Below are 27,924 nucleotides of genomic sequence, written 5' to 3'. Positions count from 1 at the left end.
CTATGATCACTTTAACAGACGAAGCTAACTGTGCAATGGATTCGACAATCAACTCGGACATTTTATCAATCTTTAACTCAAGGCTGGTCATGGGGTTAGGTTTGGAAGCGAGAGAGCCAGGTACAGGAGAGGGTTGCACAGGAGAAGGGTTGGCAGTGGCATTAATAGAAATCACAGGAACGTCAACATCATCAATATCTACAGAACTATGAGATTCCTGGCTAGCTAAAGATTTGCTGGTCTGCCCAGAAGTAGCTTTCCTCTTCTTGTCCCTATCCAAATTATTCCAATGTGATTTCAGAGTCTTCCATTTTTTAAGTCCCAATCAACACATTCGCTACATCTTAATTCTTCTGAACACACCTGTCCCCTAAGCCTGTGCAGATCGTATGAGAGTCATATGATTCCTTGGTCAAACGAGTATTGCAGCCGTTGCTGCAATACTTAAAGCTAGACAAACTTGGGTCTCACATTACGTAAAACCAAGTCAGCTAGTGTCAAAATCAGGATAAGTCAAATCAACTAAAGCTCTAAAAGAACCTAACACTATCTAAATGTGCTGTAACGGCTACCATGACAGAATACTTCGCCAAACGATTAAATACAACAGGAAAAGACGAATTCAATTCAGTAAGCTGCTGCTAACATCTAGTGTACAGCCATCAGCTGGCAGAAACATATTGAAGCCCATTTGCTAGTTGTTCCTCTCTTTCCCCGAAAGTTGGTGGGCTAGTCACGTAACCAAAACAAAATAGCGCAATCTGCGAATTTAAAAATTTTAGCTGCCGAGCGAGTGAAACTAATAGCAATGTAATTTACTTGGTAAGTTGCTTATACAAAATCTTAACTTAAAAAACTGCAACAATTTACAACCTAATCAATACAATTTTATGTATATAAAATTGCATATTTGTCATAATTAGGAAAAATTGACTAGAAAAATTGCAACAATTTAATACTTAAATAATATGGACTCCCATTTCTACATCTAAAAATACAACCTTACTGCAAAACTAATCACATACTTTTCACATTTGCCATTCCACTCAAAAAGATCTCAATTAAGTGTACAGAAATTAAGAAGATGCATTCCACCATGAAAATAGAGGAGGAGAAACTGATTAAAAAAGGAAATACATGTGGATACTATTAAATCTCTATTGACTCCTGATGGTCCTTGGGCCCTTCCCTTCTTCATTTGTTGAGAGTTCTCTTCACCTTTTTCAGATGTTGCGCTCTTTTTTGGTCCATCTGCTAAGTGACATATCCTTCGCTTCACATTCAACCTCTTCATGCAGAAGACCTTCAAAATATGGCCTCCATCATTTCACTGATCCTTTAACTTTCATTCCCAAGCTTTCATATTTTATATACTTTAGCTATTTCTCATTTCCAAGTTCTTCATCAATCCCTTCACTAACCTGAATAATTTGTTTCCCACTGTTGTGTTGACTTTTTTTTTTTATCCATTCCTCTTATCTTTTTCGTCCCTGCCACTCTTCATTTAGTACTACTCCTTGTTCCTTGTATACCTTTCTATCATCTTTGGTACCTACCCTCTGCCACAACAACAGTGCGCTCTTTTCTTCAATCGCCCTTTACACCTTGACTCTCCCACTATGTCTCTTCTCTAAATGTGTCCCTTCTGGGATGTCCCACTTCATACTGCTACTGCCTTTAGCAAAGTTTCTTTCAATGGTTTTCACCATCAACTTTCAATACTATTCAATTTTTATGTTTGATTTATTGAAATTACCCTTTTTCATATTTGTTTCACTATAAAATCAGCTTGCACCAGTCTATTTGCATAAGTTATGCCTCATCTAGTATACCAGTACAATGTGCATTTTAGTTTCTCCTCTCTTATATGCAATGAACTTTTCTTCAGGGGTTCTTAACTTTCTGTTCAGCAACTTAATCCTTGGCTCTGTTAGAATGCCAGTAATTTTCTCCCTCCAGGTTTCTCTCAGGAATTATATCTTCCTATTACCTCTTAATAACCAACTCTGTCAGTCATTTATTAAGCATGACTTCTGAGAGTGAAACTCATCAATGCATCAGATAAAGCTCCACAAGTTTCGTTTTCTTTTTCTGGCATCTTGATAGTGGTGAAAATGATGAGAACACAACATTCACTCTCTTTCCTACAACCATTTTAATCTCCCTTCAACCACATCTGCCAAAGCATCTTTGTCCAGTACGTACTCCATTGTCTTGTCTCACTGACATTCCACCAAAATGTAAAATTCTCCACACTGCTACCATTTTTTATTCATGCTCCTTAAATTCTACTCACTGCAAACAAATATACGTATTTCTTCTTGCTTCCATCACTACTACCTTCCTAGTTTTTGTACCACAGTGCTAATATCGTTGGTGCTTTTTTTTCCACTGGTCTTGCTTTTTTTCTATATCTTTTTCTTTAGAATATTCACACCCGTATGCCTACCCCATTTGTCCAGGCATAGGACCAAGTGCTGCTGGGTCATTAACTCCTTTTGATATTATAACCCAAATAACGGAATTTTGACTGGAGATGAGGAAAAACTTTTTACAGCAGTATATTCAGTGTTGTCAGATTTTTATGGTACGAAAAGAGTACATGTGAGATGCCAGACTGTTCAGTGTATGTTTGGGCAAGCATGAGACTGGATGTCCGGTCTTACAAGAGCAAAAAGGGAGTAGAAAATAACAAATTTAGAAGTTATGGCAAAATATCATTGCTAAGGAAGACCATCTTTTGCCCCTTTTCTAAATTCTCTTTTATCATATTTTCTTGTTCCCTCTTTCCGTATCATAAATTTGGTTCCTGGCCACAAGTCTCAGCTTCCCTTTGCCCATTTCAATCATTGTGCAATCCACAGTGCCTGAACAATGACACTTGTTCTGAGGTTAACGCACACTCTCTCTCTATAGAACTTAAAAACATCTAGATGAGATCTTCAATAAATACTCTCGATTTAATCCCCCGGTTTCACTTGAAATCTTTCCCCTGCTAGTTTCTAAGGCATAAATGGGTACTGTCTGGGGATCACTGCAACCTTGACGGTAGCATAAGTTTTTAAGATTAACCCTTTAACCTTTTATATAATTTTATCTCATCCATGCAAATTGGTTACACTGGCAGTGAAAAACAAGAGCAAGAGGGCATGAGTTATAAGTCACTTTTTGATAGCCCATCTATGGTTTGAGTGTGGCTGAGCTACTCTGCCTCCCCCTCCACTGTCCATCATCACAAATTCAAAAAGCTGATGCCATCACAATTATGATTAAGATCATATACATTTTCTGTGGACCATCCTCATTTTAATTGAAGACAGAATCCCTTCACTTGAAATTTTGCATCATGCTAATATACTACTGATGTTTACAACCATTTCGTAAATAGCTGTTTGGAACTGGAATTTCTTTAAATTACTCGCAGCTGCAGCAGAGACTCAATTTTTGCTATTTTTCACTCTCCAGTAATTCTTCTAAAAAAAAAGTTTTATTCTGTTTCTCAGTGAATATTTCATAACTTTGAAGACTATTATTACAGTATATTGATTTTTGTGAGAAAAGAGAAAGCCATTTCCTACTGAAAAATAAAATATGAGTTTTAGGAATGAGGAGTTTAGATACAAATAAGGAAAAAATTACAACAAAACTATTTTTTGGCATTGATCTCAGTAACACTGATGACCTCTCTTGAAGGTTTGAAAACACTGATGTGTGTTACTTGATTTTGGTAAGTGAATTGAAGCTAACGATTTAAACCAGGAATCTGAGAATCTTGTGGAGCTTGTGCCGAGACTTGGAATTGTTTTTGAACTGAGGCTGAGGTAACAGAATTCATCATAATTATCATTTACATGCAAACATAGTAATACAAGTCATATGGCAATGGGTATATGGCACTCTGAGGTTTTTGTTATGAGCAACATAACCTGGCACAGCCAAGCTAGCAGCCTACACTAATTATTGGGCCAGAGGCAGTAACTGCATGGCTGACTGTGAGGTTTTCCTCCTGTTACACCTTTCAAAACTTTTTACTGTCAATTTCCATTTCAGTGCTGAATGACCTCATAGGCCCCTGCACTTTGGCCTTTGGCCTAAATTCCATATTCTTCTTCTAAGATGAAAAAGGGAAAAATTGTGATAATTTTAAGGAATAAGCACTAAAATTATATATGTTTGATGAATACCAAAACATACTCGTACAACTGCACATGAAAATGAAAAAGCTGGAGATTAAAGTTTTGAAGTATTTAGCCTCCTCAGAAAACTTAACATGCCCCTTAATTTTTTACACCATCCTAGGGAGGCATGGGTTACCCTATTCTTGTTGACATTGACATTTGCAGAGGAAGTTGATCTGCCGGTCCCTGAGACTGGTAAATGCAACAACCAAGTCTTACAATTGAGAGAACCCGACAGTCACTGCAGAAAGGGTTAGATTACCAATTCATTACAAACCAGGAGGCAAGTAAACATGTGTGACCAGTTCTTAGATGTCAAAGGGCAGGTTTTTATCTCCTTGGGACAGCTGATCTGATCATTTCCAGAATGTGAGGTTACTAACAACCTGTCTTGCATAAATTTTTAGCCAAGCATCCCTTCTTCTTCCTTATGCTTGGGAAGGAAAAAGGATTCCTCCTCTGTATGCAAGTTCCTATGTCCCTACCCAAGTTGTCTGAACTCTTTTTCTTCTTTTTTTTTTTCCTTGCTCACTAATGTATGCCGGTACCTAGCAAAACAGTACTCTTCTATTACAATGACTCAACAAAAATATCCCATTCAGGAGTACCATTATCAATGCATGCTTAGTCAAGTCTGTCGTGGACATTGGGAATTGACAAGTTATAAAGCTTCTCAAGTTTTTTCCAAGTGCTGATAAGATGGCACAAAGCTCATCAGTATCAGTAAACACTGAAAACATGCTGCTGGTTTTAGCATCAGGAAATGATGGTTTCAAATCCAGAGCTAGGGTCACATTAGTAGTATACAGTATATAAACAGAGGAACATTTGAAATGCTGAGACATCCTCTGCTAAAAGAATATCAACTGTAGTTGATGCACAAGGTTCTCAAAGAGGCTTGACTAATAAATGCTGGTCCAATATTGACATGTACTGGGGTGTTGTTTCTGCCTCCCTGGAAGTTGGACCTTCAGCACCAGCAAGTTGCAACTTCAGCGATTTGTAATAGTACTTCAATGAGCCTTCTGTTTCAGTGGATACGGAGATGTGTAGAAGGGAGGCCCTCCATTCAGATGGTTGTCTCAACCACTCCTAAGCCCTATGCTTTTAGTTCTATTGCTTGAGCAGACTTTTATATATTCTACTTGTTTACTTTTTAGCTTTCAACTTATTTGCTTGTTATTTACTTATTTATTCATATTTTTTATTAGCTATACTTTCAATCCTTTTCATTTTGCTTTTCTCAATTTGAGTATTCTAGCATGTACGAGTGTGCTAAGCAAGTTCATGGCAATTGGGTTTTCCTTAAAACTGTATGCTGATTATGAATACTTTTTATAATTATGACCATAATCCTTCAGAATGCCTTACTTCACTTGGGTTAGCTGCCACAGTGTACCATTTTATGAGACTTCAAATTGAGTTATTACCTGATTCTATACAACGATATAAGAGCCATCGCCTTCTCTGATACCCTGCAGCCTCTGTCCCTTGCTCACGCCCTCACAGAATGTGGTAACTAGATCAGAAACATCTTAATCTGACAACTACAGGAGGCTGTAAGGAGCTCAGGCAAAAGAAGCCATTAACATGTCAAACTGATGCGACAACAGCCCTTGTCCTGATACAAACCTCAGAATATCATAGCAACTGAATTAAATTCTTGCTGACCATACAAAATCTGAGCAACTTAATCCAACAGATGACATCAAGAAAGAGACAAACAGGATAACTGAAGGGATCAACACTGCATCAAATGCTACATCCCTCATCACCGGAGATCACGGTTTAGGCAAGGTGTGGGAATGTTAAAACCCACAAATTAGGGAATCCCCTTCTCTCCTATAAATACCCAAATCCTGCAACCCTACCAGTCGGCTAAACGGTTCAATGAAATCATCTAGTAATGTGCCTGACCTTGAAAACCTTTGTTTATCTGCCAAGTTTCTAGAGAATATTAAGGACTGAGCTGGAAATGGGACCACTGCCTCTAATGATGCTGAGTTCTTGCTCACAAATGCATCTATAAACCCAAAATCTATGTAAATTATTGACTATTTCCATAAAAACTGACAATGTCCAGGAAGTGAAGCAGTTCTGCTGGATATTTCAAGAATGTACCTGTCTGAGCTACACAGCTGGATTCTGCAACAATGGCCAACTACTCTTCTTTTATGTGCTTGTCTCCCAAACAGGCCAACTACAAAGCAAAGACAACTAACCTTGGCCTCTGGCTCAATGGCAAGAATGAGTGCCCATCCAGATGTAAGTGGACAGCTATGACAGCTTTTGTAAGAGGGGCTTTAACTCACTGTTTTTCATGTTTCACACCATATTTTATCAGAACAGCCATACTAAAAAGAATAGCCCATGTCCCCCATCAAAAGATCCTATATAGTAGACTAACACAGCATACCAATTCAAATGTCCTGTCTGTGGATATCTGGGTCATATGTGGGTATGACTATAATAAAGAGGGTCTCTTGTCATGTATAAGAAGGAGCAATAGTGAACCACAAGAGAAAAGCTCATCAAATTAACATCATAATAGAGACCAATAAAAAAAAATAAATACAGAATTCATTAGGAAGGTCCCATGCCCAAGGCACCAACGGCTACTCTAGGTGCTCGTATCCCAGTAAGAAAAAAAAACCTCTGAATTTCAAAATGTTCCTACTGCCCACAAGCATTAGGCTCCCTTCCAACCTAGACCCATGTCTGATAATGACTGCAACACCAACAGAGCAAGCACCCCTAGGTGCAAACAACATCAGCACCCCTTGACCACCTGAAACAGTTGGTCAAGACGAGTCACTGTACTTGCTGATCAACCAGTATAGCCTGAGCAAAACATGACCTAGAACTTACCCCAGGCACAGTTACACAAGAACACCTCCAGGAACAACCCAGTGACAACCCACACCTTACTTTGGAACTGGCACAAAACACCCTTGCGAATGTTACAGCTACTTTGTAATTTGGCTTTGTTGTATTCTTTATTTCTTTTAATAAAAAAAGAATGACTACAGGTTATTTATGTCTCCTTTATAAAGATGTGGTGAAAATATGCGATTTACTGGTGAATAGAGTAATGGAGAAAAAGCAATTATGAAAATGATGGAAAAGGCTTTATGTAAACTGAGTGCACCTGATGCAGCAGTTACCTTCAATTCTACTTAATAACAATTTCCTCATCACCATTTTTTCTTGGATCTACAGAAATCTTGTAACCTACCTGACAATAAGTAAATTATTTATGCATTACAATTATTTCTCTACCATAATTGTGCTTACAATTCAATTTTTCATTCTTGTTTATTCTCCAATTGGGGTAATTCTCCGAAAATAGTTTTCAACTTTCTCTAAATTGACATACAAGCCTCTAAGGTGGACACTGAAATTTAAATAAGTGTCCCTGAGCTGCAACACATATTTAGTTGTTTAAGAAATTTCTTGACACTAGAAAGGAACTTGTAAGGAAGTCATTTTGAACAATCACACTGTACTGCATGAGTTCTTGTTAAGGTACCAAAAAAAAAAAAAAATTATAAACTTTCATGATTGGTGCACATCATACCATGAGGTTAATGACCCTTCTCTTCTTGATATAAGAACTTCCTTACTTTTGGCAACATTTGTAAAATTTAAATAGTTACTGTTAACAATGTACCCATACAAACCCGAGTATGTACAACTCACCCTCTCCTTCTCTGCAGCTCCTCTGGAGTCATGGATGAACCGTGCAGTATCAGTTGCCATGACACCAAGGTACCCTTCAGGCTCTGGTGACGGGTGTGAATGACTTTCAGCTGATATCGACCCACGGGATCTTCACCCCAACAACGAACAGTGCCAAAGGCCCAGTCTTTAAAGCCTTTGGTGGAGCTGTGCAGAGAGAATCATAAAATTTTAAGTACCACTACATAAACTATTATTCTCACTGTAAGTACTACAGAAGACAAAAAAAAAAACCTTTTATTCCTTTTGATGTTCTATGAATACAAAATCTTGCTTTAATACAGCCATACTGCTATGTGCATTTCAAGCTGGCCATGCTTGGTAATTATGATAGTCTGCACTCATCTGCCACTCTTCAGAGTTGGCAGCAGTACCAGCCACACTTGAATCAAATCACTGAAATATTATGTGAAAATGGTTTTTAAATTAGATCGCCTTTAATTAATCCCTTCAAAGAAGTTTCAAAGTAAAAAACTAGCCATCATAAATCCATACAACAAATGAACTGAGTAAAGCACAACCCATTCTAACACACTGCTGCTAATCATTTTCAGAGGTCATCCACCACCAGTAAAGGCTAAATGTTGAACAGTACAAACTCCCATTTCAAGTTGTGTTATGAGTCTGGGAAGGGTGAAGTGGCAATACTGTACAGTATTATTACAGCACATCAAAGCTGAACAATTGCTATATCAATCAACAGCTGAATACCATCACAGGCTACTGAAAAGTGTCACTGATAATTTATTGCATCAAGTCAAAAGTTATTAAGAGATACTAATGGAATAGGCCTCAGAGGCTGCATTTTGAGATCCATAATGCCTCCTAGCAAATGGACATATGTGGTTTGGTCAGATCAAGAGAAAGATCAGCCACCCACCAAGTGACACTGTAAGTGTGGCTAGTGCCAATAAAACAGCACCCCAAACACACCCTTCTGAGTATAACTACCAGAGATTGTTATCCCTACCTCCCTCTGGTCTATTTTCAAGGCTGAAGTTCATGGTTGTACTGTTATCATGGATGTAATAAGGTTGAAACACTTGCTGTGTTACCTCAGTTCTGTGATGAAAAATGACAAACTTGCAATCAAGCTGCTTAAATAATACTATGCCTATGATCACCAAATACAATCACACCTGAGACCACAACTTCTCATCTTGAAGGACATTGGGAATATGCTCAGGAACACTGCTTTTTATTACACTTTGTTGTGCCATAATAATTAGTGTGTTTCAGCTCCTGGCAAAACTTTTGATGCAGGGAAGGAGACTGAATTGCTCAAAGGCAGCCTTCCTCAAGAGATGCTGATGTGGATCTACATCAAACAACAAAGGTACTACCTAGCCACTTAGAGTGCCAAATAGGTGCCAACCCACAGTGGAGTACCACTACAAGACAAAGCAGCTACAATAGAATCACCATTCGACATTCATGCCCAGTTCACAAAGTGAAACTCCCAACAACTCCCTGCCAACAGCAGCAGTCATTAACACTAATCATGGCACCAATGTCAGCAAATCTACCCCATCAGCCAAAAATCCAACTGATTCTTGAAGTCAACACAATCTGTAGTATTTTTCTGCGAGAACCATCGTGGGAAAGTTTGTATGACCGACCCAACTCAAGAGATGAGAAGATTCCAGGTGCAAGAACTAGGCTTCTTCTTCCTTTGCCTGCAGGAAGCCCATCTGTTGATGTCCTGTGCTAATGAAATACGTATGAGGAAATAGTATGTAACAGTATGTCAGATAGCCATTCAGAATGCTACATATGCAAATGTGGTCATGGACCCCTTTCCTGGTCCAGTGTTACCATGATTTCACACAAAACACTACTGGCAAATCAGTATACAACTGATGCTTATTGTACCTCAAAACCTGACTCTGAAAGGGGAGAAAAGCAGCATTATACATATCTGTACCTTTTTGGACTTCGTGTCACAGCAGACATTAGATGATTCTCTGCTAATTGGGAGTTATGAAGAGAAATTGCAGAAACTAGTGAGAGTTTGAGTGTTTACAAGGTTGGGAAGTTGAAAGTAAATGTGAGCAAGAGTAAGGTGAAGTAGGTAAATGAAAACAGAGATGGAGCCGTGAATGTTAATATGGCTGGTGAAAAAATGGAACTGGTTGATGCATTTTATTGTTTATGAGTAAATATAAGAGATGATGGCAGAATGACAGACAAGGTGATTCACAGAACAGGTGAACCAGAGAAATGACTGCTTTTGTGTAAATGACTGAGACCTGAATTGTGAAAGGAAGTCAAGGTAGGAATGTATGAAGAGAATGTTGAGCCAACTCTCCTTTATGGAAGTGAAGTATAGATTTTGCATGTAAAGGAAAAATCATATGAACTTCATGACCAGCACCGACGGATTTCTGCACAACACTTGGAATTGAACGAAGTGCATTAAAAGCATCAAGGTATTGAAACAACAATGTAAACTGAGGAACAGATGATTGTGTATATGCCCTCCCAAAAAATGCAGACTTGAGGGTTACCCACCAAGTTGTATCAAAAGGGGTTCTTTTATAGCTGCACTGTATTCATTTTCACCATTAATTATAAATTCTGAGCTACAGCTCTCAGACAGGTATAATCATTCTATGAAAATTCACATTCTTCCTTTTCCAAAAATGACAGTCAGTCATCACTCAACCATGCTTGGTCTTCATTCCTACCACAAAAAGACATGGAAAGAGATTTTCACAGCCAAGCAATTTTTTTAAACATTTTTTGTCCATGACCTCCTTTTTTATATATCTCAGCTATCGTCAAGATTCCAAATGGACCCAAACTACCAAATAGTCCTCCACCTCTCTTGTCACTGGCACAGATAATTCTCAGCAATGATGGCTGGCTTCATCAAGCCGCATGGATTGAACACTAATTACCATGAGTACAGAATGTTTCTCTAATTTTAATATTCACTTAGCATTTTCAATTTTTTATTGCTTTTGGTTTATCTGATATTTGATGTAAAATAATGCATAGATCTTGACAGTGTATGGGTGTTCAATTATATATTGTATTTCTAATGAATTTATTAACAATATAGATATTTGTGACAGTTCACCAATAATGTATTAAATATCACGGATAGAGTTGAACCTCACCTATTCTGAATTTTAGTGGGATTATCTGTATTCCAAAATCATGTGTGTTTTGCTAATTCATCACAATATCATCTGTTTTGATAAGTGAAAACTGGAACAGAAAAAATTGAAGATGGATATTCAGATGGAGAAGAATTAAATGGAATCTATAAAAATTAAATGTAAAAAGCAATGTTCTAAGGGCAAAGGATCATAACAATGAGTTTAGTAATATTTTACACTTCTTGGGTCTCAAAGAAAAGACTTACTTGTCCGCATCCCTTGGGGTAGCAAGAATTGATCTGGTTCCACTCGGACATATGAGAATTATTTTCAAACTTCCTCTATACTCATGCTCTATCGTCACACGAACCTGGAAAAACATTAAATAGAAAAAAATCAGAGGTAAGGATTCAATACGAGAATTTAGGTTTGTTAGGTTTGTTCTGACACCAACTATTATCAATATCAATGTTATCACTAATGTTTTTATGCTAGGTTTGCCATGATGGGGTTTGAAGTGAAACGTACTATCTCCAATCTTCTGTCTTTTTCATAAGTTGTATTTTAACAGAGATCTTTCATATTCACAATTGATCCCTGATCCCCTTTTCCCGCTGAGAGCAACCCGATTCGCTGAACAGCAGCACCAATATACAGTACTGTAAATAAACCTTGCTGTCAAACTTCTCAGTTCCAGAGGTCCTTTCTTCCTCACCCAGTTGGACTGTGGAACAGTCTCCCTGAGGATGTCGTGCAGTTGGAACTTCAAAAGTTCAAGCGAAGCTGCAATGCATTAAAACCCTTATGCTATTCTCTCGGTATTTTAATACATTTTTACCTATTAATAATTTATTTTTTTCTTTTTAATAAGTGAGATCTCTTCGCTCTGTATTTCCCTTTACCTTCTCTCACTTCATAATGAACACCATATTCTTTGGAAGCTTGAATTTTAAGTCAAAGTCCCTGTGGGCTTGTTCATATGAATAATGTTTATCTGAATAATAATAATAATAAAGTAATGATATAACTTTCTGGTTGAATGCCATTTAGTCCAGGTATTCATCTACTTTCTTTTTTCATGGTTTTTTAAACACCCCTTAGTGGCCTTCACTCTGCTACTTCTATCCCACTACTTTTTAAATGCTGTAGATAATCATGAACCCAAGCTCTTCAAGTTGTCATCTCCTTCATATATAATTAATTTTTTTTAAAGACCATGTCACTGCTCTACAGTATATACTGTACATTTGCTCTTTTTGTTAAATTATTTTCTCTTACTGGCCTCTCAATACCAGTTTCACAATGCATATTTCACCTACAACATATTCATTTCTGGACAAATCAAGATTATTCAGGATTTGTTTTAGCCCAAAGCCTTGGGCTCATCCATCTACTATTATTAAAAAGAAATTGGCTGAAGATTTTTATAAGGACACCAGGCACCTATTATGAAGTTAACCACTCTGCCAATACACTGGTAAGAGATGACACCAAAATATCTTCTCCCTACCCTACCATACCCAAAAGTGACAGCTTCAACAAAATTACACATGTAAGCACAACAAGCTTGTTGGGGCTGAGACTTAAAATAATACAATCTCTCCCATACTAATTGTGTTGGTGGAAACCAAACAGATTGTTGGAGTGTATCAGAAGCATCACCCCACCTCTGGAATCCACAAGCTGATCCTGGAGGTGGTTCCACCCTCTAGGTATCAATATGACAACTCATAATGCCTCTCAGGTTCAAACATTATTAAGTGGTTTATGAGACCACCACAGCTCATACATATGCCTCTGGAAATTAATACCAATCATAGCAATAGTACCCTTTTTTGACAGTCAAGACAGAGAAAATAGGATGTTAGAGAGATTAAACAGCAAGATAAGGAGGAGCTAAGTAAATTAAATCATTTAGCAAATGGGAGAAAACTAATAAAAACGAGGAAATAAACATGAGAAAGAGGTAAATGATAAGTACTGGCTCTTAGTTGAGCAAAGAGCAAAGATTCAAGGCAAATGTGATTGCTGCACAATCAGAAGGCCACCAGGCATCAAACCCAGCTCTAAGCTGTGACACCCCGCCCCAAACACGGACCCTAGTACCATGACGATGACAGAAAAGATCATGCAGAGGTATACAGAAGGATGTATAAGGTAGTCATGAGAGAGGAGGAGAGAGAGAGAGAGTAAAAAAAAAGAAAAGTAATGAAAACAGATGGGTGAATATAAGCAAGAATCTTAGTGTGAGTAAGTGACTCAACAAGAAATAACTAACGAGAAGGGTTAATGAGGCAGTGCTGAATGATAAAATACATGTATAAAAGGTACCCTGTATGTTTGAATATTTGGGGAAAAGATTGTTGAGGACAAAAGATGACCAGATAAGAGGCTGGAAAAAGGTCCCGAAAGGTGATGGGATTACATACAAGATGCTGTGGTATGTGGTGAAAGTTTGATGTCACTGAGTGGTGTCTGACCAGACTGTAAGGTATGTCTGGATAAGGGAATAGTTACAAAGACATTTGTGTGACGATTAATTGTTTCCTTGTATGAGGTGATGAAGGACACTAAGAATTACAGAGGCATAACATTCCTCAGCATACCAGGGAAAGTGTGAATTAGGTAAAAAAGGAGGGTGTGTAGACCATCTTTCTGTCATGAAACTGTTATATAAGTGTTCAAGTACAATGTAAATGCTAAATGTGGCATACATGAACCTAAATAAGCCTATGATAGCATCAACAATGACGCAATGTGGAAGCTGCTGAGGATATACAGTCGAAAGATTTGTTGATTTAGGATTTGTATTGAGAAGAGAAGTGTGGAGCCTCGATGGCTTGGTTGGTAGAGCAGCAACCTCAGACTTCATAGAAATCTGTGGCGAGGGTTCAATCCCCGCAGCCGACCGGTCAGAGAAGGCGGACACTTTGCTATCCGTGTAGACACCCCGGGATTACGTATGTAATCAACGGATAGGTTTGCTGAAAGCAAATGGGTGTTACAGACTAATACACACATAAACAAAGCCACTCCAACATCTTCTAAAAACATAACAGACACCTCACACGTCTCGAACTGTCGACCTAACCACCCAGTTCTCCTCGCTGCTGGGAGAAAGGGAGTTGGGGATTTGGTACAATACATGTACACATATCGTTACCGGGGTCTAAGCGATGTCAGGCAGGGCTGCCGATCGAGACTACGGCCTACCCCACCGCCAAATCAAAGTCCTTCAAAGAAGGCATCGTGCTTACCCCATATAAAAATGGGAAAAAAAGCACGTTAAAACGAAGAATTGAGAAAGAGAAGTGTCTGGTATATTGCAAAGATGGGAGTGACTGAACTGGTAAAAAATGGGTCTGACATGGGGGAAGAGTGGTGTTTCCATGACTGTCCAACGTCCCTGTGGCTGGAGTGATGTAAGGGTTCAGACAAAAGACATTAGATGTTGATGAGAGGCTGTGGGGCAAAAAAAAAAAAAAAAAAGGTTCACGAATTAAGTGTGAAATGGTTGATGTCTGAAGAAGAACAAATACTAACCATGGTTACCAACACAAAACTTTGAAAACCAATGAAAGACAAAGTTTAGAGTAAATGTGAGTAACAAATTTTAACTGGAAACTGGGATGTTGGAATAATGTTTTATAATATGAATGGTAGAAGAATTGAAGTGATTAGTTTATATAGATATCTATTACTGGGATAGCCAAAAAGGTAGCTCACAGAATAGGTGAAAGAAAAATGGTAGTAGCTTGTCAGCAAGTTTAAAATGAAATTTGGAGAGTTTAGGATGCTATTAGTTTACATAATTCTCTTTGGATGAAAATTATTATTATTATTATTCAGAAGATGAACCCTATTTGTATGGAACAAGCCCACAGGGGCCACTGACTTCAAATTCAGGCTTCCAAAGAATATGAAGTGTTCATTACGAGGTAAAGGTAAATATGGAAAGGAGAGATTTCACTGGGGAGCCGAAGGAGCCTTAGTAAGCAAGCTCAAAATATTCTCCAGCTTGCTCTGGATAGGGTCCACTGAAAAAGCCGACTGGGCACTAGTCAAAGGCTGAAGCAGACTAGACTGAGGAACACTAACAACTGCAGGAGCTGCAACAGAAGCAGGAGCACAAGAAGCATCGACTAGAAGGAGGGCACCCAGTGGTTCTTGGGTGCTCAGGCGCCGATGGGTGGTTCGAAAAAACAGGAACCTCAGGAGACACAGAGCAGTTGGACAAACACAGGTGCTCTATGGCGCTTGAGAGAAGAAGGGCGCTCAGACACTGACAAGAGTTTGGGTGCCAATGGGTGCTCCGGCACTACCGGACACTCGAGAGAGGTCTGGCGATTGACAACAGCAGGGAGTCTTCATCACTACTGGGCACTCGGGAGCCAAAGCAGGTTCTAGCACCGGGAGACGATCAGAAGATACTCTGCGAGAATCTGAGTGTTTACGAGACAAAGAGCACTTAGAAGATATTTCCTGACTCTACAACAGGAGGAACCACAGAAAACCACTCCGGACTGTCCCAACCACTACACGAAGGCTGAGGATTATCCAAGGGATCCTTAAATTCCTTGCAAAGTACCGGAGACAAACACGAAATACCACTAGCATGTCTTTTCAGCGGACGTGACTCATCCACAAAGTGCCACTGCCACTTTGGAGAGGAATCCTCCGAACTCGAGGAATCCTCCAAACTCGAGGAAAGACGATGAGCGTCCAAAGAAATGCCTTTCCAATGACGTTTGGCTGCAACCTGGGATTTAGCAATAGGTTCAACTGAGGGGGCAACTACCCAAGGGCAGACCACACCGACCTCCCTTAGGCTACCCGTCTGACTTCTCCGATCATTTGTCAACAAATCCAATCAGGATTCCATCCTTAGAAAAACCAAATGTAAAAAGAGCAAGTTGGGAAAGCTTCAAAGATGAAAGAGAAAGAAAATGAGTAGACAACCAACAATAAATTCAAATGAAATAGAAATAACAAAAGAAACAGTAAATGAAGAACTTGCAAAATAGCACAAAAGTATAGAGGAAGCTATAAAAAATCATATTCCCATAACTAAATACACTACACTTCAACACCCCATTAACAGTGAAAAGTTAAAATTAATACAATGGCACTACAACAACATTCAAAACACAGTACTTATAACAGGTTGGAACAACACATTAATGAGAAGATATGCATCATTACAAGAACAGTTAGTACAAGAAAATTCAAGATTATATCATCAAAATTGGGAAGACCTAATAAAAAATACACAAATAGGCCTACAGTACAATAATCCAAAACAATTTAGGAGCTCCATTTCAAAACTGATGGGAACCAAAACTAATGCATCACCTTACATACAGCATAGGAATGAAAAAATATAGGATGACAAAGAGAAAGAAGTATTGCACAAAGCTACTGGCAGGAAATATTTCAAATAACTCAGGAGGATAACTAAAATTTCGACAACCAACACGGGGCAGCAGTTAATGAATTCACTGAGCAACGTAGACACAGAACAAATCTGCATCATGCAGCAGATATTAGCAGACTTAATGAAGATTGTCCACTAACAAGGAAAATAGAGTTGTGGGAAATCAACTCAGTAATTAAAAATTTTAAACACAAGGCACCAGGAAGAAATGGAATTAACATGGTTATAATTCAAAATTTACCAGACATTGCATTTCATATACAACTGAGTTCTCTCAACGAGACATTTTCCAATTATATTCAAGAATGCAATAATGATTTTAATACCCAAACCAGGAAAAGATATGTTTCAGGTAGAGATTTATACACCAATATCATTACTAGAAGCCTGGTAAACTATTGGAAAAAATAATTAACAACAGTTTAGTTTTTTCCTAGAAGGTAATCAGTTACACAATAAAAATCACTATGGATTTAGAAAAGGAAAAGGAACCCAAATTGCAATAGCAACAACATGATATTTTAATGATAAAATAAAGTTTGTTCATACTTACCTGGCAGATATATATATAGCTGTATTCTCTGAAGGTCCGACAGAATTTCAAATTTCGCGGCACACGCAGTGGCCGGTCAGGTGGTTAGTACCCATTCCCGCCGCTGGGAGGCGGGTATCAGGAACCGTTCCCATTTTCTATTCAGATTTTCTAACGCCACTGTCTCCTGAGGGGAGGAGGGAGGGCAATATAAATATATATATCTGCCAGGTAAGTATGAACAAACTTTATTTTATCATTAAAATATCATTTTGTTCATGAGACTTACCTGCCAGATATATATATAGCTGAATACCACCTTTGGAGGGGGTAGAGACAGCCAAGAATTAGGAAAAACCAATTATTGGTAAAATTATTTTGGTTCCTTATCTGATAGCGTAGCTGACTGAGTGGTTACTGTCACTCTAGTCTGCTTCTGCTTTACTAGAGACCCCAGCGAGGTAGTGACCTATATAGCTGGCGACTTCTAGATGATCTGTCAACGGGGCGTGACCACAATGTGACTAGATCATAGCCCATACAAAGAGGACAAAAGAGCATTACTAACCACCTAACCAACACCTAAAGCGTTAGTTTGCAAAGGATTGGGAAGACTGCCTCCAGTAGTCGACCCAACAACCACAAAAACACAATTAAAAAGGGGATAGGATCAGAGTTACCCCTGTCCCCAAGGTTGCTGAAGCAGCAATGTATGGTCCCAGCGAAAAGCAATTTCGTATGCTACCTAAACATCTTGCCAAGAGTGTGAGGCAAACACCGAATTGACTTCGCCAAAATGTGGCACTAAAAAAGTCACTGAGTACCATATTTTTCTTGAACGCCATGGAGGTAGCAACTGCCCTCACCTCGTGAGCGTTAACTCTCAACAACTTGAAGTTGGAGTCGTCACAACTAGTGTGTGCGTCCTTAATGACGTCCCTAATGAAGAATGCCAGTGCATTCTTCGACATAGGTTTAACTGGTTGCCTCACAGAACACCATAAAACATCCAATGGACCACGAGTGTCCTGTGTTCTTTTAAGGTAGTACTTGAGAGCTCTAACTGGACATAGAACTCCCTCAGGTTCCTGTCCAATAAGGTCTGCTAAACCTTTAATTTCAAAGTGTCTAGGCCAAGGGTTAGAAGACCTATCATTCTTAGCCAAGAACTTAGGGCTTAAAGAATAGACAGCATTGTGTTCCTTGAAGCCCACATGACGGCCTCGAACTTCTCTCACTCTCTTCGCCGCGAGGAATGCCGTTTTCGAGTAACATCCTTAAGAGATGCAGAGAGTGGAGAGGCTCAAAAGGACTAAACATCAAAAACTTGAGCATTACGTCCAAGTTCCAAGCAGGGGAAATCAGCTGAGGAACCTTGGACGTCTTGAAAGAGCTCGTAAGATCGTGGAGGTCCTTATTGTCAGACAAAGCTAATCCTCTGTGTCTGAATACAATCGAAAGCAAGCTCCGATAACACTTGATAGTCGGAACTGCTATATCGAGTTTTTCTCTTAAGTAAAGGAGAAAATCCGCAACCTGGCTCACAGTGATAGAGGAAGAGGAAAAGCCCTTCTTTCTACACCAACCTTTGAAGGTTGCTCACTTCGCTAGATATATCCTTTAGATGAAGAACTTCTGGCTCTAGCGATGGCCCGTGCCACCTGGCCAGAAAAACCCCTTCGCTCTGACCAAGTTTCGATAGTCTGAAAGCAGTCAGGTTCAGAGCGGGGAGATTCAAAGATATCTCGTGAAGTGGGTTTGTATGAGCAGGTCTGCTCTCATAGGAAGGGTCCTCGAACGTCTACCAACCAGAAGAGAAACTCCGAGAACCAGTGGTTCAAGGCCAAAACGTGGGGATGAGAGTCATCCTCGTCCCTTGTGAGGCCGCGAACTTGCGTATGACTTCTCCCAGAATTTAGAACGGGAAAAAAGGCGAAAACATCTATTCCCGTCAATCCCAGGAAGAGCAACTATCGCAACTGCCCCAGGGTCGAGTACAGATGAGCTTTATAGAGGGAGCCTCGCTGTTCTTGAGGTCGTGAAAATATCCACAAGATGGCGACCCCAAAATTTCAAAAATCTTGGCAAACCTCCTGATGAAGGGTCCATTCCTTCGGCAGGAGTTGATGGCGCCAACAGAGCAGGTCTGCTCGAACATTTTCGACCCCTGCAACAAAACTTGTGAGAATCGAAATGTTGCGAGCATAGGCTCAAAGAATAATCTCTCTTGCAAGGCTGAAAGGGAACAAGTAGTATTGTCCGAGTTTGCTAGAACTACACGATTGCAAACTTGGACCTCGAAGAATTGGCGAGCTAAAAGATAGCCGCCAAATCTTTGAAGTCGATGTGCCAGGACACCTGTTCCTCTCTCCAGGTTCCTAACACTTCCTCTCCCTCTAGTGTTGCCCCCAACCTGTTGACGACCCGTCGGAAAACAACACTAGGTTGGGGTTCAGAAGCTTGAGGGAGATCCCTTTCTGCAATTCCGTTGGATCGAGCCACCACCACAGATCCTCTTTATATAAGGAAGAATTCTCAATTCCTCTTTCAAGTCTTCCTTGCTTTGTCAGTTCTCCAACAAAAGAACTGAAGAAGCCTGAGATGCAGACTCCCAGAAAACAAACTTCTCCAGCGAGGAAATGGTCCCCAGCAGACTCATTCCTTCCTTCACCTAGCATGTTTCCTTTTCCAAGAAGGCCGAAACTTTTTCAGTACATAGAAGTTGCCGTTCTTGCGACGGAGACGCTATAAAAGCCGCTGAATAGATCTGAATTCCCAGACACAATGGACAGTGAGGGGATCAGCTGCGACTTCTCCACAGACCAGAAGTCCCAGGGACTTCACGAGTTGCAGAGTCAACTGAAGGTCCTCCAGATACCTTCGCCGACGACGCTTCGAATCAACCAGTCGTCCAAGTAGAGTGAGATCCTGACGTGCGACAGATGCAACTGCATCGCAACGTTTTTCATGAGACGTGTAAACACCCTCGGAGCAAAATGTGACGCCAACAGCATCTGGTGTTCCCAGGCGGTCAACCATCCAAGTACTGACCAGACCCAACGTTGCTTAACTTCGCTGATCGGACGAGAAGCGGTGTTTTCAACGTGGTATGGCCGTTGTGCAGAGTCCAAAGCAGAGAGCCCTGAACTGGTGCGTCTAGTCCCCCAAGACAACCTGAGATACTTCACCGAACGTGGATGAATTGGGGCGTGAAGATAAGTATCTTGGAGATCCAAAGATACCATCCAATCCCAGGGATGAAGGGCTCCTAGTATTGGCTGCGAGGTCTCCATCTTGAACTTTTCCTTCCGGACCAAGTTGTTCGACCTGTTGACGTCCAAGACGGGTCTCCAGCCTACTGAAAGTTTCGGGACTAGAAACAATCTGTAGTAAAATCCCGGGGAACACCGAGTCCAAGATCTGTTCCACTGCTCTCCGCTCGAACATCTGTTCGAGCAGGTCAAACAATTTTCTGTTTGACAGGAAGGCAGTTGGGAAACAAAAACAAAAGAGGAGACAGGAAGGGAATCAAGTAACCTCTCTCTAACAGTAGGAGGGACCAAACGTCTGCCCCTCACTCTTTCCAGGCTTGTGCAAAATGAAGCCTGGTTGCAAAGGGAGTCTGGAGATGAAGGGAGTCACTTGCTACCTCTCTTGGAAGTGACATTCCTTCGGGAAAAAACTCTCTCTCGTGGTGCGGGTCTCGTGTTGCTTCCCATGGAAGCCCCTTTGTTATGCAAACATTTAGCTTTCGTTTACTTTTTGTATCTGAGATCGGTGCAAGCGTTATGAAGGAGATGCAGTTTGAATGTCGATAACTTTAGTTTTGAGAAAAACGATATTTTTGCTTCTCTGTGTATTTATTTGCTTGCCGTTACACAGTCTGATGTTTTTATGACATAATGAAAAGCCAAAAATAGACCTGCAAAGTAATATAACTTCGCTAAATGAAGCTAAATGAAGCGAGTGTCAAAACACGGCTGAGGTTGGCCAGCGCGACGTTTTACTTAGTCAAGCTCTGAGCTGCTACTGACTGACTGCCACTGACTGCCCTGCGCGCATTCCTGTCTTTAAGCTGATGCGTGGTCTATGTCCACAGGGTTGCCATAGATCGCATTAGATATTATTTCATAGCTAAAAGGAAATTACCACCAATATACTGACAATATCATTACATTATATGAAAAATGTAATTTGACTATGATAGGTTACTGTTTTGTTTATAACTTCTAACTGTGGCGAACTTTTAAATAAAACTTTCTGAGAAGATAGTCAGGATATGTATGATGCCATATATAAAATATCCCAGAAAATTTTATTTCCGATTTTTTCACAAACGCTCCCCCTTAAGACAAAGACAACTGCGAAGGTGGAGAGAGAGGAGCCGACGGTTGAAAAGTCTCAGGAAACAGATCCTTAAGAAAAAAGCCAGAGTCTGATAATCAGAGGAAGAAGAAGACGAAAGAAGTTTCTCTTCATACAAAGGCTGTGACGAAAGAGGATGTTCTTCCGCAGCTGGAGGGTCTTGAGTGAGTGGTGAAAGTAGTTCCGATTCGCCGATACGTAAGCGGAACTACCGCGAACGAAGAAGTCGTCAACTAGAGTACGATAGTAAACATAACAAATGTGGAACGCTTCACGATTAGCGTGTCATCCTTGCGCAAGAGCCATGCTAATCTTCTCTGTATCGTTCCAATTAGTATATGTACTGCCGAAGCAAGTACTGGCTAAATTAAGAAGGACATCAGATGTTGAAGCGGGTAGTTGTGCGACATGATGAACAACTGGAGCGGTGTCAACCCAAGACTTGAAGCTATACGGCGAAGCGAGCGCGGGGCGTCATGACGTGACGCGCGAGAGGCTCCGTGGCAAGTACTAGAAGAGAGTCACAGCGTGGCGCGCGGCGTCATGGCTAGCGCGCGCGCTGAAAGGCCAAGGTGAGGAGCGCGTGAAGCGTGAGAAGCGCACGAAGAGCAAGACGCGCTCCTGGCGCGAGACAAGAGAAAAGGCCAACACCTCAACTCGGGAAGACGAATAGGAAGCCACTAAACACTCTCTCTAGACGACAGACGCTCTGTATCGTTCCCGGCGGGAGACGAAGGTGAAAGTCTGTACCTCTTAACTGGCAGATACGAATCTTGAAAGGTTCATGAGAGCATCCAGCTGTTGTTGCAAACCCAACAAAATCTTACGCGTTGGAGAAGCCACTCTCTCGGAGAAAGGGCTGAACCTGAGAGAAGGAAAGGGGCGAGAGACGATACTTCCTTCCACAGGGGAAGAAGCTCTAGCCCTTGCCTTAGCGCGACAGGGGTCGAGTAAAGTGATCATTCGAAAAACACTTTATTCTCTTCTGCAGAGGAATATCCACGCAACTTTCGGGGAAGAGTACAAACGTCTAGAGGAAGAGGACGTGAAGCGTCCTCTCCTCTAAGCTTCTCTTAAGAGGGCGAGAGTCCAACCGAGAGCTCCAACCCGAGGCGGGGAGGACGTGTCGGAGGACGAGAAGCAATCCTTCAGGATGCGTGCCTGAGCACGATCCCTGGCAGCCTGGGTAGCGTCATCAGGACCTGCCGAAGGGACGCCAGATCGGTGGGAAGCCCCCGTAACCCTCATGCGGCTTTCGACATGCCCCCTCCCTGGTCCTGGGAGTTCGACAGAGGTCCAGGCCTAGAGGCATTATAGGGCCGATCTGACGCCCCCTCCACAACACTAGGGCCACTAGCACTAACACTATGCGTTTGAATTGCATTCACTTTAGTTTCAAGAGCACGCATTGACTCCACACGAGAGCCAGGGAATTACCTTCTGCAGCAACAAACTACAGGGTTAGTAATAAATTTATTACAGGGTTACTAGTCGGAGAAAACCCAGACTGTCCAACTAAGGATGCACTCTAGGAGGAAGATTTCCTCAGCCTATCACGCTCCAATTTAAGCATATAGGCTTCCACTCACCCTCAGACAATCCCACACATTCATTACCGATTATCATAGAGCATTGAACACCCTTACATATATACATAAAGAGTGAGGAACTATCAAAGTCTTCGATAGCCTCACCTTACATTCACCCAAGCTACAGACTCGATAGCTAGAGGTAAGACATCTTAATTATAAGAAAAGTCAAAAGCAAAATCAAAAACGGTCCACAAAGAGCGTATGCCAAGTCACAGATCCAGTCGAATACCAAAAAACAACCAAAATACTTAAGTGACAACAAATTTCGAAATCCAAAAGGCGGAGGAACTGACAACAGGTGTTGACAGTCCGGCGACAGAGAAAATCTGAATAGAAAATGGGAACGGTTCCTGATACCCGCCTCCCAGCGGCGGGAATGGGTACTAACCACCTGACCGGCCACTGCGTGTGCCGCGAAATTTGAAATTCTGTCGGACCTTCAGAGAATACAGCTATATATATATCTGGCAGGTAAGTCTCATGAACAAAATATGAAAGTAATGCACTATCACGAAGAAGAAAGTACCTATGCAACCTAGTATGTAGAGATATAACCAAGGCATTTGACAAAGTATGGACACAAGGACTTCAGTGCAAAATATTACATCTCAACCTTCTAGGCATTTTTGAGAAAATACTATGCAACCTCATTAGAGATCGAACAGTAGCAATTAAATCACAAAATTAAGTAGGAAATCCATTCCTGTTACTAAGTGAAGTCCCACAAGGATCTGTACTAAATCCAACACTATTCATTTTATATACATCAGATGTGACTTCACCATCAGAGTACTGTACTGATGTCTGGTTTGCAGATGATATAACTCAAATAGTTATACATCCAGAAAAATGTACAAGAAGGGACCCAACTTGATAAGACAAGTAGTACAAAAAACCATGGACCAAACTGAAAGAATAAACCAATTTGAAAAGAAGTGGAAGATAAAAACAAATACTGTAAATCTAAATTCCAACTAGTATCAGTATCTGCATACAAACCTGCACAAATAATGTTAGATCAACAACCACTGGATTTCACTTAAAGCACAAGAATACTAGGAATGCAATTTGGACAAAGGAATATCAAGACATGTAAGAGAAAGGCTAAGAAAAGACATTTAAGAGAAAGGCTAAGAATAGCAAGAAAACAAAATACAAAGCTAAAAAGGTTTAGGAATATCAACACAAAGATTAAAATCCATTTCTATAAAAGTCTAATAAGACCAATAATGGAATATCCGCCAATACCCACATGTTTAGCATCGACTTCCAATATAAGGGCATTACAAAAACTCCAAAATAAGATACTAAGGTCCGCAGTGAGAAACAATCAAGATGATGATGATCTGAATATAGAACAAATGCATAAAAAATACAAAGTAGAACCAATTAATCTGAGAATGTATAGACTGGCAACCAAAATATGGAGTAAACTAGTCCAATACAATGGAGAATTAATGGATGAAACGGAAGCACAAGAGAGAAACTACCCAAACAACACAGACCACAGATGGTGGAGTATCTTCGTACAGTCATTGTGATGAACCTCAACCATTATACCACTAGGAAATGTCTTGTGAAAAACAGAAATTATAGAATTTACTATGTAAATATATTGCAAAATCATTATTATAACAGTTAATACTAAGGTTAAAACAAGAAAAGTTACAACTTTATCTGAATAGAATTATACTGTTAAGAAATAAAATGTAAAATGTATAATCTGTACAATTCACTATGTCAATATAGTGCAAAATCATTTTTGTAATATGTTAATATTAACCCTTAAACGCCGAGCCTCTATTTACAAAAGTGTCTGCCGTGATGCATGACGGGGTTTGGGAGTTAGCACAAACAAAGAAAGTTTTAAAAAATCACAGCACGCTTTAGTTTTTAAGATTATGAGTTCATTTTTGGCTCCTTTTTTTCTCATTGCCTGAAGTTTAGTATGCAATCATCAGAAATGAAAAAAAATATCATTATCATATATAAATATTGGAATATATGACAGCGCGAAAAAAAAATGTCATATAATTGTATACAAATCGCGCTGTCAGCAAAACGGTTAAAGCTAATGAGATTTTTTTTCATTGTATTGTACACTAAATTGCGATGATTTTGGTATATAACAAATTGTAAAAACGATCAAAGCAACACAGAGAAAATATTATCACAAAATGATGCATGAATTAAACGCGGACATTAAAAAAAAGTTTTTTAAAAAATTCACCATAAATCGAAATATTGTGCTAGAGACTTCCCGTTTGTTGCAAAATGAAGGTAAATGATTGAATATTACTAGAATGTAAGAGTTTTAGCTTACAATTGCATTTTTCGACCATTTCGGTCGAGTCAAAGTTGACCGAAGGTTGAAATTTCGACACTTATCATGATTTATATGAAAATATTTCAAAACTGATAAAAGCTACAACCATGAGTTATTTTTTGTTGTATTCTACATGAAATTGCGCACATTTTCATATATAAAACTTTATGTAACGGCTAATATAAAATCGTGCAAAAATTATGACAATGTGACTAAAGAATTTCTGAGATTTTCAGCAGAGTTAGCGCGTGGACGTAAGGAAAAAGTTTTTTTTTTCAAAAATTCACCACAAATCGAAATATTGTGCTAGAGATTTCTCCTTTGTTGCAAAATGAAGGTAAATGATTGAATATTACTAGAATGTAAGAGTTTTAGCTTACAATTGCATTTTTCGACCATTTCGGTCGAGTCAAAGTTGACCCAAGGTTGAAATTTTGGCACTTACCGTGATTTATATGAAAATATTTCAAAACTGATGAAAGCTACAACCATGAGTTATTTTTTGTTGTATTCTACATGAAATTGTGAAAGACCACCTACATGGAAAATATGTTCATGGAACAATGCCCTCAGTCACAAATGAGATGGGGCTCATTTCCTTTTTTCCCATCAGGTGTAAGTACTTTCCAAACATCTGTACTGTATTTTTGTTTGTACTTTGACTATTGCTTATATAAAGTTTTACTTTTCCATTTATCAGCCCTCATGATGTCTTTGAAAATGAGAGAGAGAGAGAGAGAGAGAGAGAGAGAGAGAGAGAGAGAGAGAGAGAGAGAGAGAGAGAGAGAGAGAGAGAGAGAGAGAGAGAGAGAGAGAGAGCTAAAATTCAATGCACCAATACCAAAACACTCATTCTGTCAGAACCATTGTTCACTAACACACAGTATCCAGTTACCTTCTAAAATGACTCTTATTGACAGCACTGACATATTGTAAAGCTGTTACAAGCATTGTTTACGAGAAAATATTTCCTAACATCAAATATGGAGCCTGTCAGTTGTCTGGATGAGTTCGTAAAGACCATACCTGAACAAACTCCAAACTGCGTAAGGCATATCCTTCTATCATATTTTGGTCAACATCCAACTTGACTGTAACTTCTCCAAGTCTCTTGACTGGCATTGTAAGGTAAACATACATCATGTTTGAAGTAAATGACGTAGAGAATGGAACAGACTCCCAAACTGTGGCTGCCGACACCATTGCGGATGCATCAATTAAACCAAATCCATGCTGGTGAGAATGGTGTAAGTCGGCACCATTTGTAGCCCAATCTGAGTTTGCAGCATCGATCTGTGAAAGAGGACAATTCACTAAGTAAGAGTTTTGGCAATCTTACTGGCATAACCCACAGGGCATTACTTAAACAGCTAGGAACATGTTACATATTCCGGCAGAAGAAATCATTTAGGTTTCACTGTAGCCTGGAATAAGACCTGATTGGCAGTAAAACAAAATGGGGGGAGGGGGAAAATTAGGGTTCCCACTACAAAAGGCACATAAATTTGACTGTTACAAGCATGAGAGAGAGCAAGAGAGAGAGAACTATTCATTTTTATATTGCAAAACGTCAACATAGATACTATTATCATCAGTGTCAAGAACAAGCTAATTACTGACATTACTGTCATGAAAAAAACCAAGAAGAAAATGATCTCTTAGCAGCATTCACATAATTCAGGTGTACTCTGAAATCTAATGTTGATATTGACAAAAATAAATGGAAAAGATTATCTCCTTGTAAAGCTACCCAATTTAATTTCTTGAAAATAAGCAAATACTGTACTCTCCTTTTCCTAACAGTGAGAGACGAAATATAGCCTTAAGCTGGAAAGACTATGAAACTTGAACAGGAAGTGTAACGTGGTCATTGAGAAGGTGATATTAATTGCAATATACCTGTGGGTAACTCCCCATTGAAACCCATTATGTTGTAATTACATACAGTTCTTGTTAATTGTCAGGCAGCATGGGGAAATTCCAAATCTCTTCTTGTATAAGACTGTACTCCAAAGTTTATTTAATCAATTTCAAAAATATCTAGTTACTGTCAACCAAGCTCTTCTTTCTTTTTATTTTCATGTTGCAAAATAAGTCCTTGAATAGTTACCATGAAAACTAAGTCCTAGTATAAATTCATTCTCCTAATACAACAATCTAATAAATATAACTTCTCTCCAGTCTGTAATACTGATGGGTACTTAACCTTAAGTTTCCCTGAAGTAGCAGTTCACTTGCTAACCACCCAAAAATTACAGGATATGTCTGATGAAGGGGCAAAATTTCTTTTAGCACTAGAATACTGTAGTGTACAGTATAATTCAGCAGTCAAAATTAGGGTCATGCAGCATAAATAGCTACTGTGATCAACGTAAACTAAAACGTAGCATAGCCCAATGGCTGCATCAAACTAGGAGCCATCAGTTTTCTCATGAACCAATACATCGTCAGAATAAAATTATTGACCATTTACTTATCAGATATTTACAGTACAATACTGTACTGCCTTTTACTTATGTTGACCACCAAAGTAGAAAAAAGTATTATCAGATATTTACAGTACAATACTGTACTGCCTTTTACTTATGTTAACCACCAAAGTAGAAAAAGTATTATTGTTCTTATAATACCTTTAGTTATTTTCAGTTTATTCAG

The 27,924-nt window shown here is 39.5% G+C and overlaps 1 protein-coding gene and 2 non-coding genes across 9 annotated transcripts in view; all 3 read right to left on the bottom strand.

Moving 5' to 3' along the window:
- The window catches only part of LOC136826031 (proprotein convertase subtilisin/kexin type 7-like), a 74,633-nt gene that overhangs the window by 3,227 nt on the left and 43,482 nt on the right, over window positions 1-27,924 (bottom strand). For all 7 annotated transcript variants that reach the window (XM_067082893.1, XM_067082896.1, XM_067082892.1 and 4 more), the window contains exons 8-10: window positions 26,296-26,562; window positions 11,287-11,390; window positions 7,878-8,063 (exon numbers count right to left, since the gene is read on the bottom strand). In XM_067082893.1, coding sequence (XP_066938994.1) covers window positions 7,878-8,063; window positions 11,287-11,390; window positions 26,296-26,562 — 557 coding nt within the window. The remainder of the gene's footprint in view (window positions 1-7,877; window positions 8,064-11,286; window positions 11,391-26,295; window positions 26,563-27,924) is intronic.
- Window positions 19,989-20,107, bottom strand: LOC136826399 (5S ribosomal RNA). Its single transcript, XR_010849602.1, has one exon. It is a non-coding gene; the product is annotated as a 5S ribosomal RNA (ribosomal RNA).
- On the bottom strand, window positions 21,607-21,710 carry LOC136826393 (U6 spliceosomal RNA). The gene has a single exon (XR_010849596.1). It is a non-coding gene; the product is annotated as a U6 spliceosomal RNA (small nuclear RNA).

The sequence above is a fragment of the Macrobrachium rosenbergii genome, chromosome 40 (genome assembly GCF_040412425.1).
Source record: "Macrobrachium rosenbergii isolate ZJJX-2024 chromosome 40, ASM4041242v1, whole genome shotgun sequence".
Taxonomy (NCBI): domain Eukaryota; kingdom Metazoa; phylum Arthropoda; class Malacostraca; order Decapoda; family Palaemonidae; genus Macrobrachium; species Macrobrachium rosenbergii.
This window is presented reverse-complemented; position numbering and strand designations above follow the sequence as displayed.